Raw genomic sequence first — 20792 nt, 5'->3', positions numbered from 1 at the left:
AACTGATTTTCCCAAACAGCGTATCTTAGTTGATAATGTCTCGATCCCTATAGTCTTTTAAGGTGTTGTAATATTTCTTATTTATTTCATTTATTCAGCTCCTCTCTCTGATGCACACTCTTTTGCTATTCACAATCGTAACATTAAGAACACCAGATTTTAGCAGATTTGCCTCTTCAAAAACCCTCAAACTCAGCAATTCACTATGAAACTGAAAGAAATTCTAACCAAAGTTATATAAATAGATCTTTAGAAGTAAGGGAACAGGAGGACAATGAAAAAAAAAGAGTACCTCACATACAACTAAAATATTAAAAACTAAAAAATGTAACATAATTGTTCAATCACAGCTTCTGAAACAGGTCCATCTTCAAATAAATGATCACAAGATACTACCAGGAGTCCTGATTGCTTCTTCCATTGTTCTGCCATGATGTTATATTGAGAAATACCATCCAGCTTTTGATCTAGTTCAGTGCCAATTAGTCCAGCTAGTTCTGTCCCACAGGTTAGATTGGGCCAATGACTCAGTACCTGGACCTCCGAGCACCATTCAGGTCCTCTTCACTGAAATACAAAAAACATTATTGATGCAACTTCAGCATCAGGGAACAGAGAGAACTCTAGCTAGAGACGGTTCCTCTCTTCAGAAGCCTGAAGCATCAGCACATAGGAAAGGCAGAACCAGTTAGGCAGTAGATAAGACCACAGCTTGGCTTCTGGAAATCAAGGTTCCCACTCTGGTGCTCCATCTCACAGCAACCTTCAAACAATGTCATAGCTGCCTGTGGGCACCTCCTGTCTGGGAGGGGGGGACCATAACGTGGGCACAGCTGCTGCCAGCTATCCCTCAGATACAGATGGAGGCGAAGTGTTGCGAGCTGGTTTCCGGACACCACATGGGTATGGCAGCTGTGCGAAGCCTGAGAGATGCAGGAGAGAATTTGGCATAGCAGGTATGTCTTGGAGCATCAAGAGCTCAGGTACTTAATTGTGGGGACAGAGGTAAACATTTATTCCCAGTTAAACACCTCTAACTTCTTCCAGGAAGGACGCTTTTTTTTTTTTTTTTCCCACCCCAATACCACTATGATACAACCTGCAACCATCACAGGTATAGGTATCAGATTTCAGAAATTCCTAGTCTGCCCTGAAAGCATTGGTATATGCATACCTGAAATGGACAAATTACAGTCTGGTCCTCCATTACAAGCCCCAGGTGTGAGGATTTGCTTCATCTCAAGTACAAAAGCAGAATCCCAGGAACTAATCTGATCCTTCTATCAACAACAAGTTTAAAGGAAGATTATCTCTTCCACAAAGACTCGCTGTCCTTCAGTAAGTCTGTTCCCTGCTGCTCAATAGCCAAACAAGCTATTCCCAGAGATTCCACTGCAATTCCTAACCAGCCACAAAGAATGAAGCACCCATGCTTCCAAATCATGTGGAGCATCAAAAAAAAAAAAAAAAACCCAAAAACTCAAGCATTTATTTCCTTGTCTGACCAGGAACAGAAATTTCATCCTGCACTTTCCCATTTTACAAGAGATTAAAGAATCACCCATGTAGAACTTCTGTGTATACACATAAAAATGTTTTCCTTGACATTAAGAAGGTCAGACAACCACCTGAAATTTCTTAATTTATTTGACTGAGGTGTCCACACCACTGCCATCCATCACTAATTTTGTCAGCAATTCCAATTCCCATAAAGTGAAGACTAGTTTGGGTTTATTGCTCTTCAAAAACTATTTCAAGGCTATCTTTTGATTGCAAAACAAGTGTACCTCCTAACTGGTTCACTGGTACCTTAATACACAGCACAATGCCCTCCTCCAAAACTTCTGGAGCACGGCTGGCTATGTTTAAACCCACAAGAATTGTAGTTGGTCCCCTCCAGACATACAGGATGTTGGGAGGCAAACAAATTCTCTATTGGCAACTATATCCCTTTTTGTTTCTATCCATGAATACACCTTAAAAACTTTGTTACATTTAGTCTCTGCAAAACCATAGAACTCCATCCAAACTACCAAACAAATTCCTCTGTAGTGACAGAATTCACTGCTCCTCCAAGGTCCTTTTGTTAATTCCAAACAATAAGGCTTAGTATTACAGAAAGAAAGAGACAGCCCCCCATGCACACTTTAAAAGTGACTTCCCAGTACCAAACTCTCACAAGGTCTCCTCTTACAAGAGAAACATAAACTTGTGAAGAAAACAGCAGAATTAACTTTGGAGGATGGCGCAGATCTACAGTCTCACATTTAATACAGAGGCACATACAATAAGCAGGCTTTTCCAACTGCACTGCAATCAATCATTTGAAGCTTGTTTTGTTGCATCAGATGCTCATCTGTCTCAGGTGACAAGAACATACTGCTTACTACTTTATCCAGTCCCAAATCTGACACATATCCCAGCACCACGGGAAGGAGTTAATGTAAATCCATCCCTTCCCATGTATGGGAAGCCTTACAACATACTCTTGTGATTTTCTTCATATGTTTAAGAATGTATTTCAGCAAGAGCACTGCTGATCATTTGACAGGAATAAATAAAAGCTACTGTTTGGACATATCATCATAATCATTTGTGCAGGCCAACACATTCTGCTCCAAATTCCTACAGGACTGCCAGTGAAACTGCTAGAGAAATACCTAGAGCAGGCAACGTTATTGCTTACGTCTCACACAGCACTGCCGTATGCACACACACAAGAGACACTGCCCTCCTGCAAGCCTCTCTCCTTCCCCTTTGCTTTCCCTGAGCCTTTACAGGAGGATTCCTGTACTTCGTCATCTGATAAAAACAATCTTCAGTCATCTGCATCGGCATGCAGAGTTTTGCAGGCATGTAACAGCACATTTCAGGCCTGTGTCTTTGGCAACACATCCTAAAATTTACTAACAGCCAAGGCTTTGATTCACAAACCATAAGATTATAAAGGACCACATGGATGTTTTCAGCTTTGACTCCAACATCTCATCTAATCTTCACATAGAATGCTCCAAAAAATATGTCTTGCCCACTTCCCTTATGGAATCACCAACAGTCAATTATCAAGGCTGTTTAAAATATTTTTGCTGCCTACCCCAATATTTTATGTTTTCAGTTTTGAGACTGTCAATACCTCAAAAGCCTAGAAACTTTATAATTTGAGGAGAAACACACAGTAAACATAAATGAAGCGTAATAAGTATTTGGAGATGGCTGTTTTTCTCCCCCTCAAGCTAAGTACTTTAGGCTGAATGGAGTGATTCTGTAAAACACATTTTGCACATAGCAAAAAGATACTTTTTATTCACAATCAACATTCACTTTTTCCCCATTTATTTTACCAGTAGGAAGAATTTCCTAATAAAAGAGAATAACACATACTTTTAATTTTTTTTCCCCAAGGAACAGCAGAGCAGAAAAATGATTTAAACAAAACCATCACTCTCTGGCAGAGGACTGACCAGAGAGCGCAACAGGTTAAATGCACTGATCATCCTCAGCATTCTCCAATTATGTATGTGTATGGCTTGGCCTCGCCCAGTGTTTACATAACCCCTGCAACTAACAACTTGAACTATTGTACTGCAGCAAATATCACTACAAGCACAAACAACTGCAAAAAGGCATCCAGGAAAAATATTGACAAGTTTGTTGCCCACAACTGCACATGGTGGGAATTGGTGGAACCTCTGCAACGCAAATAGTGCCCCAAATCAGTTCTTCACACTGAGAAAGTTTCCAGTGATAAGGTACACATGTAAAGCATGTTCCCTTAAAGCAGGCTCCCATGTAGCAGCTCATTGTTCACAAATGGAACAGTGTTTACACAGGAAGAAGTCCAGTTTCAGCAAACGGGAAGTCCAGCAGATGTTTCCTTCTATCAAAGCAAAACAAGTTTTAAGCAAGTTTGCAAACTGCTTTTGCCCAATCAGAAAGCTTCAAAATTAATTCTAATGCAAAAACAAAAAACAACAACAACAAAAAAAACAAGCAAACAAAAAAAACCCACTCAACAAAATGACCTTGGAAAATAAATTCAGAAAAACTTTTGTTTCAAAATTGCAGCTGCTAGAATGAATTCACTTGAAAAAAAGTTAGCCTTCTTTACAAATGCTTTATGATCCAGGTTTGGAGGAATAAGAGGAAAATTGTAATTTTGGTCTGTGCTGGAAAGGGAAAGTAGGGCAGACTGTTACTCACATGGCTCCACATCTCAAATGCTCTCCTCAAACCAATTAACCTTTCTTCTCCAGACCTCTCCCAACATCCCCTGAACTCCCGGCTGCTCTTGGCTTCCTCAGATCTCTTCAGATCTTCAAGTACCTCTTCCTCTGTACACAGCAATTAAATAATAGAAGTGGCTGGGCGGAATATAAAAGGTACAGCTCTTACCTTTTTCTTTGCCTTTTTTTTTTTTTTTAAATTTTAATTAGTGCTACCAGTACACACTGGTTATACAGCAAGCATAAGCATTCTGAAGAAGGATGAAGAATTTCATGCTTTGCCAAAATAAGTTCTGTTGAGAGGGTGCCGTTATCCATCTGACTGTTTCACTGATCATCCCATTCAGTACTTTCAAGACGTGCCTGATGTTACTGTATTACTACAATGGTACAAAAGCAAAGCTGGGTCTGGGCTCCTCCTATTGCACAGCTGAATGCTGCAAAGGTAACATCTCGCAGGAGCTGTTTCATTTTCTGTAGCTAACAACTTGCTCCAGAAGATCAGATGAGAGGGACAATGCAGTGCTGAGGAATTTTTTCCACTTTTTAAAGCTTTTGTAAAATGCTACTGTGGAGCTCCAACAAATTAGACTAACAGCTAGATACAAGTATCAAAGCCAAGGATAAAACAGTCTTAACTACAAGTATAACAAGTGTAGTCGGTGTGTCCACCCTTCTGTGCCCATCTTTGCCTCTGCAAGCCCATTCTTCACAAGACTGCATTCATTTCTTCTCCTAACTGCTTTGTGAGTATTATACAAAGTTCCCACCTCCACAATATTCATGCATGGCATGCTTGGCACTGAGGTTCCTTACCCCAGCGGTGGCCTCTGCACATCCTAAAATGCATACAACAGAGATATAATCTGGCAGCAGTGAAAGGCACCGTTATGATCAACATGAGTATAAGCAGACTGAGCAGACTCCACCGTGGCATACTTCAGATCTGCCTCTCAAACAATTATGGCAGAAGGTGGAGGTGTTGTTTTTTTTCCTCTTTCATCCAATAATCCTTTCTGTCCTTTAAGTAAATCTTAAATGTAATCTCAATCCATCAGCAGTTCTGTAAAGAAACACCGGCTCAGACCTAATTGGATTTGTCAGACAATGACAGCTAACCAGTTCTGCAAGCTCCAGCAGCTGAACAGCTAGAGAAAAATCTTCCAAGTTGGAATGCATAAAAATATGAAAGTTCATTTCAAGAAGAAAAATTTCCTCTGAAAGTAACTGGTAAAAAGACATAGTTCAAATCCTGTCCCTTAGCAACATAATGATGTGGTGTGGCATAGCTAAGCTTGTGCGAGCTGCTCTATATAAATGATTATTTGCAGTTAACTGTTCAAATGTTGTCACTTCAGGCTGCTCTGAATTTGATAAGATTGCTAAATGTTTGCCTACGCAAACTTGCTTTTGTTTTAAACTTTTAAAACAAAAAAATGGGGGAAAAAACAGACTTCTGACAGGAATATGTAACAACAGTACTTAAAAAAAGAGTATATTATATTGAATGCAAATGAAAAAAACTTGGAACATGCATTTTAGCTGAAGAGTTGAAATACCTCCTATGCCTTTGGGCTTCTAGACTTTTTCTCACAAATACAGGAAAACAAATACGAACTTTGCTTTGTTCTGCACATACTTCTGGCTGGAACAGTGCACTTCAAGGACAGTCTAGGATACAGTGGCCCAAAACCCACACAAACATCACCTCCAAATGATGAGACACAATGCATTACAGTGATGCAGAGGTTACAGGTTCAATATGTATAATAGGCCAAATCTTACAGTGCTTTCAGTGCATTCAAACTGTGATTTCCTTAATGGTGCCCACACCCAGAAGAAAGAAAAGTCACTAAACGACCTGTACACTGAGAATTGAAGTGACATTTATTTCACTGGCTTTAAAATGACAATCACTAATTTTTTTTAACATTTATATTTAGGAGAATATCAATTTGATCACTTAGAAACGTCAGCGTTTTCTGTATCTGCACAATTGGTAAGCAGCACACCTATGACTTGGGAATATAAGTTATCTTTGCACTGAATTCAGAACCATGTTTTGATCTGGGGCAAAAGCTATCTGAGCTGGTGCAATGAGTCATTCATTGTCTCCATCAATACTCAGGAGCTGTGCACTCTCCTACCTGTCGGCTTATCCACACCAAGGAATCCAGCTTGTCCCAGGGTTTTAAACACTTTATGTGCTGGGAACTGTCCTTCTTCTTCCCATTTGTCCACAAAGGGGTTAATCTCCTTGTCGATTATCTAGATTTTAAAAATAAATTTAAAATTACTGACAGAGACATTCTTACTGATACAACATTGACTACTTTTGTCTAAATAATTAGAAAGGAAAAGAAACGCACAGGGAAAATTTTGAAAGCACCCACTCACAACTACTACAACAGCTGCAAAGGGGTAAATATAAATAATTATTTCAGCAATCACAACTAATGCAACAGAAATTCACTGGGACTGATTTAAGCTCATCCAAGGGCCGTGAAAATGGCAATTCCTCATCATTATTTATTATCTCTTTGGGTACTGTTTCTAGAAAGCAACAGGAAGATAAATCTGGATTGTCCTCAGAGGGACTCAGCCAAAGATGGCTGATGGCCTGTTCATGATGACCACACGCAGCACACACGACAAGCAAGTACAAGGGGCTTCCGCTCCCTTCCCTTTCTCTGAAATGCTCATCCCATGAAGTCTCAAATTTTCATGGCCATACAAAGGGAGCAGATGGGCAATCTGCAGTTCTACAGCTGAGCTCTGAGGAACTGCTCAACAGAGCCAGCTCCATGCCTCACAGTCCCTTGCAGTGTGGTGTTGCTCCCCACACCCATCGACCTTTCACAAGGCAGATGGTTTCAAATAGCTCTCAAAAGGTATCTGTGCTATGGTGTCCACCCCTTTCCACCTCCACAAGCCAAGCTGGGGGCTGGCACATGCTTCTGCAGGGCCTCCAAGTGCCCCACGCACCTGGGTCAGCACACATAAGGGCATCCAATGGTAAAGCAAAAAGCCACCAAACCACACCGAAACAAGCACCAATTCTCAATCTAATGTCCCTAGTCCATGACCACAATTTTACTCTTAAACTGTTCTACCAAGAGAGAACGTATTATTTTAAGAACTTCTCTTAGTCTTTTCTCCACACTAAATAAACAAGTCCTGTGGCGCTAACTGTTCCTTAAGCTGGAAATAGATCCCTCTCCCTCTTGAAGTGCTGTGCTCATGAGACCCTGTGGAGTGTTCTTCTCTGCTGTCTATTTATTGCACATTCTTTGGAGAATTTCATCCCATATACGGCTGCGTTCTGCTTCCCACTTGGCCACAGAAATACAGATACTTCACTGTTGGCTACGCAAAATTACTTTTTCTCTTCTCCTACTAAATTCTGAGAAATATATAAGCTCAATGTTCAACTCACTGAGTAACTACCATCTCTCTCTCCTTCTCTTATCCTACCTAACTTAGGCCTCATGACCAACACTAACAAAATACTCACCAGAACGCTAGGACAGCCTACATTTAACTTTCAGTACTGCCATATCCTTGATGCTCAGACTGTAGCGTGTGGACCCTTCACGTTGAGTTACAGGATGTGAAGCACCTTTTGGATTGTACTTTTTGTAACAACATCTGGTAATGCTGATCTGAAAACACCCACCAGGGAAGTGCCTGAAAGCAGTTATGAAGCGTATACAGAAGGCTAAACCAGTGTTTTGACAGATCTTGTCAAAAGTTTGATGTGAACATACTAACACAATTCTGTATTTGTTATGGCTGGTACGGGGCCAAGTGTTTCACAGTCTACACATGAAACCACCTTTGAAGTTCAAGAAAGTCAGAAGGATGACTAAGGCATTCATGAAGTTCTTTTACGTAACTCCTGCATTTTATAACCTGCTCACTTCTGTGCCGTTGAGCAGAGCTCAAGTCGCTTGACAGAGCCAAAGTTTAATTATTACCAGGCGAAGTTTGTCACATCTAGTAAAGCAAGATGTACCTGGCATGTCAAAACAAAAAAATGGAGATTGCCTCACTGCACAAACTGCACATAGTTTGTTTCCACATTCAAGAAACAATGAACATCACAGTCCAGATACCAATATCCAGTTATTTCTTAACTTCTGGACCATCCACTTTAAACTGTGTTTATGATTTGCAATCGTAAATAAGACTCTAAACAAACTAACCTACCTTCAGACAAGAAAAGTAACTCCTTCAGAACTATTATTCATGAAAATAAGGCTTTAGATAATTTGCACAGAATCAAAGGGGCGGAAGAAGCTATGGGGCAATCAGATGACAGACAGCATCAATGGGAGAGAGCATCTGGGGGAACCCCTCTCCTTTTGCTACCTCATACAAACATGTTAGAGAACTGTGGTGCTGGTCAAGTGGCTGATACTTCAATACTGATTGCTGGATATTATCACCCTTTCATACAAAAGCTGATTGAAAGAGAGACATTTTCAAAGGGCCAAATCATCAATGACTGAAGGAATTTCCACATTTTCAGAATGCGTGCTTTAAACGTTGCTGAAGACAGCTGTATTTGGATGCAGATCAAGTATGATGCATACCTCACTGTTTCATTTGCCCCTTCCTTTGGCTTTTGCCAAAATGTTTTAGGTGTGTTCCCAGAGAAGTATATCAAGCTTCAATCAATGTATATGTTAAGCAATTAATTTTGAATCAACTTACCTTTTCTTAGTGCACACAGCTTTCAGAAGCAAACACTTAGTGCTGCAGGCACTTTGAGCTAAATCATGATGTATACCTGCCACATATAGTAAACGCACAGAAAAAAAGCTTTCAGCAGTAGCCAAAAAGCAGTTCTTTTTACATTTATAGGCTTTATCACGAAAAAAATGTGGAAATCATAGGTGGTAACATTCAGACATACATTACTAGGATAGTGACTACAGTGAGAACTAAAACTCCTCTCAGCAGAAATATCTTAACACACCATACTGTAAATGCTATCCAACAGATATTCCCAATCACAAAGGAAATCCTTTGGCCTAATCCAGCTGGCCAAATCACAGAGGTATTGGGACCTAATGTCTATTTGGGAGCCCTACATCTTTTTTGCCTATTGATAGAGTAAGCTACAGCAGAAATTCTGCTCTTTTCCTGACAGTGAGGACAAGGTAAGTCTTGTGTACAGGACCAGAGGTTTTTCAGGCTGCTTCAATAACCCACACAGACATACACAGACAGACTCAATTCTGGAGACAGCCTCGGCATAGTCTGCATCTCAGTGATGCAGACAGTCGTGGCTGGTAACAGCCATGAATTATTTTAGAAACACTGTGTGTACATATCCAGAGAGAAACTGATCAAGACGACAAACTCCTTTCATGTTGAATGATAGTAAGAAAATAGAAGTGTTTTATATTTCAAGTAGTCTTTACAAAGTTTTGTGAAAACAGAACCTGTAGCTTTCTGCTTAGGAAAGAGGAAATTGAGTGGGGGAGTAAGGGGAGGAGAAAGACTGAAATTCAGATTTTTTGTTATGGATTATTTTAATCTCCTCTAGAAGAGAGCAATGAAAAATATATTCCCAGAATATTTCCAGACAGTTGCATGTTTTCCTTATTTTCCCCTGGAATTTACCGTACTATTTAAATGAGTAAGAAACAAAACTGCACATCTGGGGATTTTTGTTCACATGGTGCTTAGTATTTTCTGCTGAAATTGTACCAGCAGAAGCATTAGAGATTGTCATTTAATTGTAACTGTAATCTAAAACAAGTATTCTATTTCTAGTGGAAACTGTATTAAATTATTTAGGGTACTGAGAGTGTCTACAGATGTTCTTTACAACAACAATTTCTTTCTGTTACTCACCATCAAGTTTACCTTTTAGCAAACCATTCAAATCAGGAATTAAAGATAATACTTCAACACACAATATCTCATATCTGTCCCCTACAATACTGTACAGTGGTAGTACAGTATTTCAGCACACAATAAGTAGGACAATGTATGGCCTTGACTCTTGCAAAAAAAAAAAACAACACAAAAAAGACACATTAATATATATTCCTACAAAGAGATAGAAACTTTTACTAAAGCTTCCTGTGAGTTATACCTAAGTTGAGATTAGACTGACTTACTAGAAAAGCAAGAGAAAATGCCTGGGAAAAAAAAAAAGGAATTTAGAAAATTATATGGATTTTGAGTTTGATTTTTATGACAATGGGACTTCCTATGAAGATTATAACATTAGGGAGGAGTGAGATCCACTAGTCTAGAAAAGACAGGGCAATTTTTGGCAGCAGGCTGGCCAACCTATTGAGATGGGCTTTAAACAGAAGGAGTTGGGGGCAGAGTCCAAAATGGCAATGCTCTTTTCAGCAGTGCCCATCCACAGAACAAGGGACAATGGGCACAAACTGAAATATAGGAAGTTCCATAAAAACATGAGGAAAAACATATTTACTTTGAGGGTGACAGAGCACTGGAACAGGCTGCCCAGAGAGGTTGTGGAGTCTAGTTTTCTGAAGATAACCAAGACCCAAGTGGACACCTTCCTGTGCAACCTACCGTCATGAAACTGCTTTAGCAGGGGGTAGGACTAGATGATCTTCAGAGGTCCCTTCCAATCTCTACGATTCTGTGATTTAGAGGTGCCATGTCATACCAGGTTAAGAGGAGTATTTTTGCTTTTAAATCAAGCTAGGATAACAATTAAATCTTTAAACCTTTGAAGTAATGTAAAGAACGAGTAAATAAGCAACAAACTACTAACAACATTACTTCCTTGATTATATCATGACAATTAGCAAAACACTGACTTGAAAGAAAGGAGGTAACAGACTACAGAGCCCTTTGCTTTTGACACTAGCAATAATTGAAGAGAATAATGAACAGCTCACAGTTCAACATTTCTCCTTGTAATTGAATTCATAACCTCTGGCAGCAGTGAATGCACACAACATAGCACAGTGCAGGCATTGGTGCTGAGGACAGGCAGTGTTTTCCCAAGGTTAAGAACTGAATGAGTTGACGTGGCCAAATCCATTGCACTGCCCATATACGCTACCAAAAGAAGCCCACAGAAATCACCACGGGATGCAACAGCAGCACCAGAATGTGCTTTCCATCTGAATATCCCGTTAGCCCTCTTCCTGGACACAGCAGGAGCCACAAGCTGCCGGGGGCTATGTCACCCAACTAACCTGGCCCTGACGAGCACGGTGGTGATAAGCCCAGGCCTGCAATAGTTGGTGCCCGGAAGGAAGAGGCCATGGCTTGGGTCTGATGAGACCACGAGCAGAAGTGGAGGCAGTGTAGGACACAGTAGACCACAAGAGTTACAAATAATCTCATCACACAAAGATGACTTAACCGCAGAGCCACAGAAATCATTCCCTGAGGGTAAACCTTGCCTGCTTATACCGCCAAGTTATTTAGTGCGCTTTCTTCCAGCAAACAAAATGCAGTATTCTGAAGTGATCTCAACAGCAAGGCTGCAACCCACTGTTTCCTCTTTAGGGATACACAGCCAGTACAGAGTGATTCACCTAAGATTCTCAAGCAGTTTTAAAGGACCTTTATCTGAGGATTGTTTCTTTTAATACTAATTGCTGTAAAGATGCTAGCAACCCAAAGCCATGGGTTTCCTCTCTCACCCCCTCTCTTTTAAAACATAAATGCTTTTATTGGCATATCTCAGTCACCTAGGAAACCTATGTAAAAATAACCCATCACTACACAAGGGACCTATCGAGATGAGACACTCTCTAGAGGTTGCCATAATACTTCCCTCTCCATGCATGAGGAAGGCAAGACTCCCTCATGCTCACAGCATAGAAGATTTCGCATTCAAAGTCATACTGCAGAATTTACTTGGTATTCACTTATGGCTGTCCAGCAAAAGATACAATGTAACATCTGAGCCTGCAGAAGAATTTGCCCTATTTGAGTACACAATTTGGGACTGGGCCTCAGGGACAATTTGGAAACTTCTGCTCTGAGCTGTCATCAGACTACTGCTGGGAACAAACTGAGAGAATATTTTCCACAATAACACAAGGCTGAACTGAAAAAGTTCAATTTCAGAAGAGACATTGGTTTCATGACCCTGTGAAAAACACTTAGCAAGAAAAAAAAAAAAAAAGGTCCTAAAAGCAGAATATCTAGATAATTAAAATACAGAGCAAAAATGAAATAATTCTGACTTCAGTTTTTTAAAGCAGCATGATTCATTTTAAAAACCCCCAAACAACAAGTTTTAAAATTATAATTTAGAAAGCAGTTCTTTTTAAAGTCTCAATACTTATACGTCATCATCAAGATATTAAATAATGGCACAACTGAGCACAGAGGATGGGGGAAACAGCAGGAAAAAAATCCACAGTAATTAAGTATCCATTTAACTTCTAACTTTACAACTACTAGTAATAAATCTAGAGGGTGTGGTTTAAACATTCACATAAAGGTTCACAAACTTGGTACTTCATTCAGGAACTTTGAAACATTTGTGTTCCAAGCAGGATGTCTCCAAAACTTTGCCCTTGAAAACATCCAGACCTGGGAATATGTAAGGGACCACAATGTGCTGTCCAGGACCTTCAGTTTATTTTGGTCTCTCCAGCTCTCCACGCACTTCATGTGCAGAATCAACCACTCTGCATGACGTCTGCAGGACATGATCAGAGAATCACAGAATCCTTAGAGTTGGAAACGACCCTTAAGGGTCATCTAGTCCAACTCCTCTGCAATGAACAGGGACATACAGAGCTAGATTAAGGTGCTCAACGCTCGTTCCAGCCTGGCCCTGAATATCTCCAAGGATGGGGTAACCATCACCTCTCTGGGCAACTAGTGCCAGTGCCTCACCACCCTGTAAAGGACTTTTTCCTCACCCAGTTTAAATCCCTCCTTTTAGTTTGAAACAATTTCCCCTTGCCCTATCACCACAGACCTTGCTAAAGAGTCTGTCCTTTCTCACAGCCTCCCTTTAGATACTGAAAGGCCGCTCTCAGGTCTCTTCAGGGCCTTCTTTTCTCCAGACTGATCACCCCCAGCTCTCAGCCTGTCCTTGTAGCAGAGGTGTTCCATCACTTGGAGCATTTTTGTGGCCCTCCTCTGGACACACTCCAGCACGCCCATGTCTCTCCTGTACTGAGGACTCCACATGTGGCTGCAGTGCCCTAGGTGAGGCCTCATCAGCGCTGGCCATGCTTCTTTTGATGCAGCCCAGCCAGGTGAACAAAAATAAAATAAAAAAAAAGCTGGATAAAAAGGACACAGAGATAAGGTTAGGGCCACACTGAAGCCCCTTGCTGAGCACGGGCTTTAGGGTCCACAATTCAGCTCACTGTACTGTCTGTGGCCTGCACTGCTTATCATTTGTTTTGCCTGTAAATGCACTAAGTGCTTGGAAGAATAAAGTGGCACATCAACCACGTTCATCAGGTATTCTATATATACCCCATCCTGTGCATGTGGGCACACTTAAAAGTAACACATGCAGATTTGAGGTCATTCAGCTTTCCCATTTTCCCTTTCCCAATCGGCAGCATGTTAAAAGTTAGGGAGAAAAAGCCATTCCAGTTTAGTGCTGTGAAGGTGGTTGAAAGGGGGCAGATAACACATCATTGCTAGCACCTCAAGATGCTAGGATACTTCTTTTTTTTTTTGTCCATTACTGCATAGTGAGGGTGAACAGACCCGGCTCATGTCCACCTCTCTCCACTGCCTTTGGACAAAGCTGTGGCCAGAGCTGAGCTTCCAGAGAAGCTGACAGTGGATTTAAAACCAACACACAGTAGGTTTATAGAAGGTGAAAACAGAAAAATTCCCTGAGTACTCAAAAATAAATGTCCGAAATGGGAAGATGTGTTTAAAACTGATTAATTATAACACCACAATTCCTTTTTGTACCCTGAATTATGCTGTGCCACAGGCAACAAAGGACTCACACAGTGTGCTACAGCACTGGGTACTAAAGACTGTGAGATCAGCAAACACAGGAACAAACTGTTACTAAATTAAATTTTCCCTTTCCTAAAGGGGAAAAAAAAAAAAAAGTGCAGGAAAAACCCAATGAAGTTAGATTTGGCAGCATCTCAATATATAATAAAACATACCCATCCTCATCTATTTTATTTTCAGCAGAAAAGCATGTACATTATGAGCATAATGCAATTTCTTCTGCTCTATTCTTTTGGCCGTAATTGGACATGCTTCTGTTTAAATCATTGAGTTTCTTTCTTGTCAGAGACACAGTTCTCTGCCATATACATAATGCATAAAGCAGAGCTGATTATTGTTTCAGAAATTTAAATACTGCAAATCCTTTAGTCCCATACATCTGGCTACAATTTTTACTTTGGAAGAAAAAAAAATATCTGAATCAACCACAAAGCTTTTGCCACTGCTTACCTAGAACTTAAAAACCTACATGTCCTCCAGGGAGTGCAGGGCTGAGCAGAGGCATGTGCTGTCCCTCTGCCTAAGCGGAACAGAAGGCGGCTTTTGTCACCGTGGCACATATCATCACCCTGCAAAGAAAACAAAAGGTCCAGTCCAGGACGTGGGAGCTGAGCCCAGCTTAACCTTTCCTGAGGAACAAGATGCCGAAAGAGCAGCTCTGGCTGGGGAGGGACCCACGCAATCCCAGCTGACCCTCCTCCTTCCTGGCATTCTCCTCCCCAGCCAAAGGGACATACACACAAATCCCTCCTGCATACACCTGGGAGCTTTGGTAGTCCCTACTCACTCCCAGCCATGCCCTCAACAACCCTGTTGTTGAGTTTTCACCCACATAGGGCTGAAAATGGGAGCGTCCCAAAATTTCCTCTCACCCTGGACTCCAAGAATTGCAAATATAATGCCAAAACCTGTTCTCCAGCAAAAGCAGGAAAGGAATACATTTGCAAAGCTCCCCAAGATCAAGCAATAATTTAAGTGTTTATGTTTGGTTCCAGGGAATTTCTCAACTTCTTTCCTTTGACCACATTCAAACTGTATTTATTTATTCCTCTGTCTCACTGATGGCATCTGCTGCATCCTCCATTCAACCACACCAAAATGGGCAAAGCAATATGCTATCAAATGAGCATTTCTCACCCTTGATACTCTACACAAGAGGGTTTAAGCCATGTTGGGCTCCGCGTCCTTCTTGAACAAGAAATTCTGTTCTTTTTACCATGACCTTTTTGCAAAAACTGTAAACTACTCTCCTGGGGATCTAGAAAACACATTCACACTTTTGGTCCCATGGTATTCATGGACATATATACCCTGAACACAAAAATATAACCAATGGATACTATCCAAGGAGACACATAAAAAATACGATTTATATCGGGGCAGAAAATAAGGCTTCCTCCTTATTACTGACAGCATTCCCCCAATGTCTCTCCACACATCAGGCTCCTCTGAATCTCTTAACTTTTAGAAACAGAACAGTTCATAGTAGAAACAGAATGGGTTAGGAAACACAAAAAGATTTGGGGCTAATACTTAAAATATCAGAACTTTGATCCATAGAGCTAGTCATTCCAAACAGGCGCCATCCCTGCGACTTACATAGCTGTTAATGAGAATGCACAAAACTCATTTTCTTTCCCTCTCTTTTAGTCAGTAGGACATTTTGTCTACACATGGTATCATTATGGGGAAAAACTAGATATAAAAAAACTCTCTTTTCCACCTCCCAACAACTTTACTAAGTTCAGACTCAGCCACACTGACCACAAATTATATTCTTAGGGACTGCTATTATTCATATTTGGTTCTGGATTATATCCCTGCATGAAAAAGCAATTTATCTCACTGTGGCCATCCCGGGCCACTTTTTCACTGCAAGTCATTAGGACATCATGAAATTATATGATGGGATCCAATGTGAAAGGCACGTGCCCGTGGATTTTACCCATCTTTGCCACCCACACGCTGTTCCCCATGACAGGGCTCAGCATTTAATGCTGTTCCTAGGTAGAAGCACAGTCGGAAATTTGGGTACTGTTGGAGATATCAGCTGTTTTGAGCAATGTGGTATGAAGCAATGACTGGGCTGGTTTGTCCAGGCTGGCAGACATCCTTCTTCAAGAGATTTCAATTAGCAGAGCTTCCAGACATTCATGGTGCTTTTTTAACAGCTAGGATAATGAGTGGCAACAAGCATTTTCTGCACTATTCTAGGATTTCCCAGAGCACCAGTGGGCCACGTTCAGACATTGTGGCCCACATCATGAATGAATCCTTCAGATAAAATGGAAAATATTCCATTCTAGGAACTGCTTTTAACTTCATTGCTGCCTTCACCTTTTCTTTATCTTGCATCACTGAAAGAGGAAAAATAATTCTCTGGAGCTATTAAAAGAATGGCTCTGTACATGCCAAACAGTAAATGCAAATGATTGGAACCCACCAGAGACTCACAACTTACGCCATTTTAGGTATGTCCTGGCACTTAAACTATGCTCATCACCATATCAGCTGAGTACCTAATAAGCCAGGGGTATCCTCACAGATCCAAACAGTTGACCTCACTGAAGGACTGCTAGTCCTTAATTCTGAATCATCAACTAAAGATTTGGACTGTCATCTCAACCACAAGAAGCTTACACAGAATCTGCTTACCACATTGCTCCAGTATCAAGGGAAACATTTTTATTCAGCACACTCTTGTTCCATCTACTTTCCATTTATCATTTTCCTTGTGGCTGGGACAAAGCTAAGCTGAAATAAAATGTTCCACATTTCTCTTTGGATGAGGTGATCAACAGAATTTTATCAGCTTCCCCTGGGAAAGGGCTTCCCCCCTGAATAAAGGAGGCGTTCCTAATTTCCACTTCTGTCTTTGAAAATGCAATTACGACACACATCCCTCTGCTTATCCCACTGCACATTTCTAACTGCAATGCTTGTGACAATCCCAAATCTGCCTGAGGAGCACCTCCATTCTCAAACAGTGGAGCATGACACCCATACTAGTTTTCCGTGTCTCAAATTAACTTGGCATATTTTGAAGGCTACAAGATTGCAGATAAAATAGCATTTCAGGAAATACTTAAAATCATTAAGCATGACTTACTGCTACAGACAAACCAAGGCTCTACTTTTTAACGACAAGCTAAAAACTAATCACTGAAACACACCTGAGGGAACACACACCTCTGGTGGTGCTATCAGGGCTAGTGACCTGGGACATCTGCTCTTAAAGAAGGTTGATGATACAACAGTTGTTGACTAGATGCACAAGCCTGCCTGTAGGACAGAAAATAATTTTAAGTAGCACACCAAGAATCTGAGAAGTCTCCTTGCAGCAATCCACCAGCACTCATCCATCAAACTTGGCGTAGGCTTCCCTGTTCCCTTTGATGCTTAATAAGAAAAAGAAAATAAGTCTAGAACAAGGCAAGTTGAAAGAACAGCTTTCAGAGCACGACGACACCTAGCTGGGAGCTGCCATGTTCATCAGTGTGCCTGTGGGGCAGGGGTAAAGATTTAATCACACATTTTTATGCTAACAGGACCTCAAATGATTTAAAGAAAGCTACATTTCCTGAACGGTCATGGCACAACCTATGTAAATCATAGACGTTTGCTCAGTCATAAGATGCTTATTAAGATATGATTTAAATTGTCAGAAGCTCATAGCTGCATTACCTACTCCAATCAGGTGCAACAATGATAAAATACTATTGAATGTCTTGGATGGTATTTCTTATTACAGTGGTATACCAGCTGCCCCAACAACAACAAAAATCAATTACGAAAACTTCCTCTCTATTAAACTATTGCCCAAAATTCTAGGCAGTAGGAAAGGATATTTCTATGTTTGCCTACACCAGAAAGGGATCTGGCTTCAAAATGTTTATAAAATGTTTGTTAGACACAAGATGACAAAGGCTACTGCAAATATCCCTGAATCCGGGAATTTTGTTTGCCTTAGATAGATCAGTGCAAAAGCTGTGAGGTTTACTAATGTCATGTTTTTTAACTGTCTCCCTTCTCAAACTTCTACCTCAAATGCATGATACTGTTTTAGAGATCCAAGTTGTGTCTTTTGCAACTTCTGCTGTGTCTTTCTTCTCTCCTTTTCTCTTTTTATTTAGTTAGAAAGTATTTTATGTTATTTATTTGTAGTACCAACAGCCAATGACTTTGCTGCAAAGGTGATTAGCATTACTGCTGGAGCATCTTGGTTGGAGTTGTTTTGTTCATCTTTTATAGCAAATCACAAAACAACTCCAACCAAGGTGCTCCAGTAGATTATCTGAAATAGCCATATTATGACAGAGAGCTTACAATAATTTTAATGGATATTTATACTGAAAATTAGTATTCAATCCAGCTCTTTTATGCTCTAATTTAAAGAGCCTTTAACTCCTCTATGAATACATACATATTAATGAAGAGAAATTCACGACATGCTAATAAGTGGGGCCAGACATACAATCCAGGAGTGGTAGATAAACCAGTGTCCTTCGGTGGAGTCCATTTTCACAGGAATCTCTCTTATTCTACAGAGATGTAACACTGTGTAACTAGTCCAAGCCATTACCACGTGTAAAATGAAATCTCTTTTATATTAGCAGCAACTCCATCAAAGTATTTATGCCAATCCTTTTCAAACCTATTTCCCAAAGCTTCTTACTACTACTGCCAGAGGTATACAAATATGGACATGTTAATGTACATATCGTATATGTATACGCACAGTTACGCATGCACATGAAGTAGTTTAAACCCTCTTTTCCTTCAAGCCAGCGATACTATATTTTAATTACTGCATCAAACTGTAGGATACCAGTGCACTGTAAGTATTATTTAACAAGGTAAAGAAAAGTTACATTTTCAATTTCCAAGAGGAAGGGTGGCAACCTATGAAGTAGTAAAGGAAACCACTCACAAGCTTATTTCAATACCCTTGCTAAAAACAGCTCCTGGAATTACAGGAGTCTCTTCCTCATCCTGCTCAGAACAATTGGAGAAGTACAGATCATTCAAAATACATTAATTTAACAGATTAAAAAATAAAAGGAATGGAGACAAAAAAACAACAGTTCTCACTAATGGAATGGCACTGTTTGCTTCTCTGATTTCTCTGGTAGCTGTATCTGTATTTGCCTAGTGGAAAGAGTGCCCCAAATTAAATAATCGCTAAATTCAAAATGCATTACAGATACTTAGCAGTCATTCTCTCCCATAGTGTTTACTTTTCAGTTTGTCTTGAATTCACTGGGGTCAATTTTAACTTAGGCCAAAATAAACACTGATTACTGAAGCTTTAGAGTAAACAACAACATTAAACTGGATCTGATGTAAGCTGGTGAAGATTTCTTTTTTGACATGATCAGACAGAAACTGAAATAAGGGTTATATAAGCATTTTGTAAAATCCAAGACTAGGGGACAGAGCAAGACTTTGCAGATGTACAGGCCTGTTACTGTGATAGAAGCAAAACAATCCTGTATTATTCACCCAGGTGACAGAATAGAATTCACCTTCAACCCTTTTACTGATCCTTTCTCTGCCAGTTCATTCCTGCTTTGAAGAATGCCCAGGAACTTAGATGAATGAAACTAATTTATAAGGAAGTCAGTCACGCACCGTGTTTCCTTGTATAACACTGAAAATGAACATGCAACTGCAAAAGTTCAAGGATAAGAGGCCTAACTTTAGCCATAGAAAGCTTGATGAATTAAATGGCCTTTGCAATATCCCGTTTTAACCCTGGAAGTATGAAAGCTAATTTCCAAAAAAAAACCTGAAGAACTGTCTGAAGCAGAAGTAGCCCCACTATCTTTTCTCCACAATGTACTTGGAAAGAGGAGAAATTTGGAAAAAGATTAAATTATCAATAGAAGTGTAAGATTCTTCAAATCATTTTTAAAAGCTTCTATCAAATTCTTAACAGTACAGCTCCAAAGTCACATCAATGATCTAACATTAGGATACTCAGTGTGCACTGCTTTTAAAAAACTACAGTGCAGCACCAGCCAGGAGCTGAGCATTTACCTACAGGCAAATCAGGGACAACACCTCACACTCCATCGTGCCCATCTCAGAATGCACATCCTGCTCACAGATGAACTTGAGCACTTCACTCACAATTTCATAGTTTAGAGGCAGACTTCTCACACATGCAGCTTGTCTCATCTTGTCTCATCCTATCCCATCCCACTCAGTTCTGTTCTGTTTCATTTCGTCCCATCTCATCCCATCCATTCCATCCCACTCCATTCTGTTCCAACCCACTGCCTCCAGATCATCCCCCCCAGTGGGCTCCACACCAAGGCTTTCTAACCTTAAAAAAAACCTAACTCTCTAACTTTGACAGGCGTTGCTTAATTATACATCAGCCTTCTACAGGTGACGTTGACCTCACTGCTGGGAACACAGAGAATTCACCACTGCCATCGTTATTCACAGAGTGGCATTCAACTTCCATTTGACCTTACCAGAAGCGTTCTCTCGATTTCTTACTCGGTTTCACAGGAACCTCCTATTATGGCCAATCTAGAAACATCACCCTGACAAATGGACTCTGTTCCGCCTGCCCTTACACTCGGTGTCCACAGCCAACCC

At 40.4% G+C, this 20792-nt stretch overlaps 1 protein-coding gene across 4 annotated transcripts in view; it reads right to left on the bottom strand.

The window, feature by feature from the left end:
- LOC110395032 (probable acyl-CoA dehydrogenase 6) overlaps positions 1 to 20792 on the bottom strand; it is an 86880-nt gene that overhangs the window by 65634 nt on the left and 454 nt on the right. For 2 of the 4 annotated variants that reach the window (XM_021389115.1, XM_021389114.1), the window contains exon 2: positions 6371 to 6491. In XM_021389115.1, the coding sequence (XP_021244790.1) occupies positions 6371 to 6491 (121 nt within the window). The other 2 variants (XM_021389116.1, XM_021389117.1) reach the window with 2 other exon arrangements.

This window comes from Numida meleagris, chromosome 2 (assembly GCF_002078875.1).
Source record: "Numida meleagris isolate 19003 breed g44 Domestic line chromosome 2, NumMel1.0, whole genome shotgun sequence".
NCBI lineage: Eukaryota > Metazoa > Chordata > Aves > Galliformes > Numididae > Numida > Numida meleagris.
The sequence above is the reverse complement of the archived record's forward strand: the minus strand, read 5'-3'. Positions and strand labels throughout refer to the sequence as shown.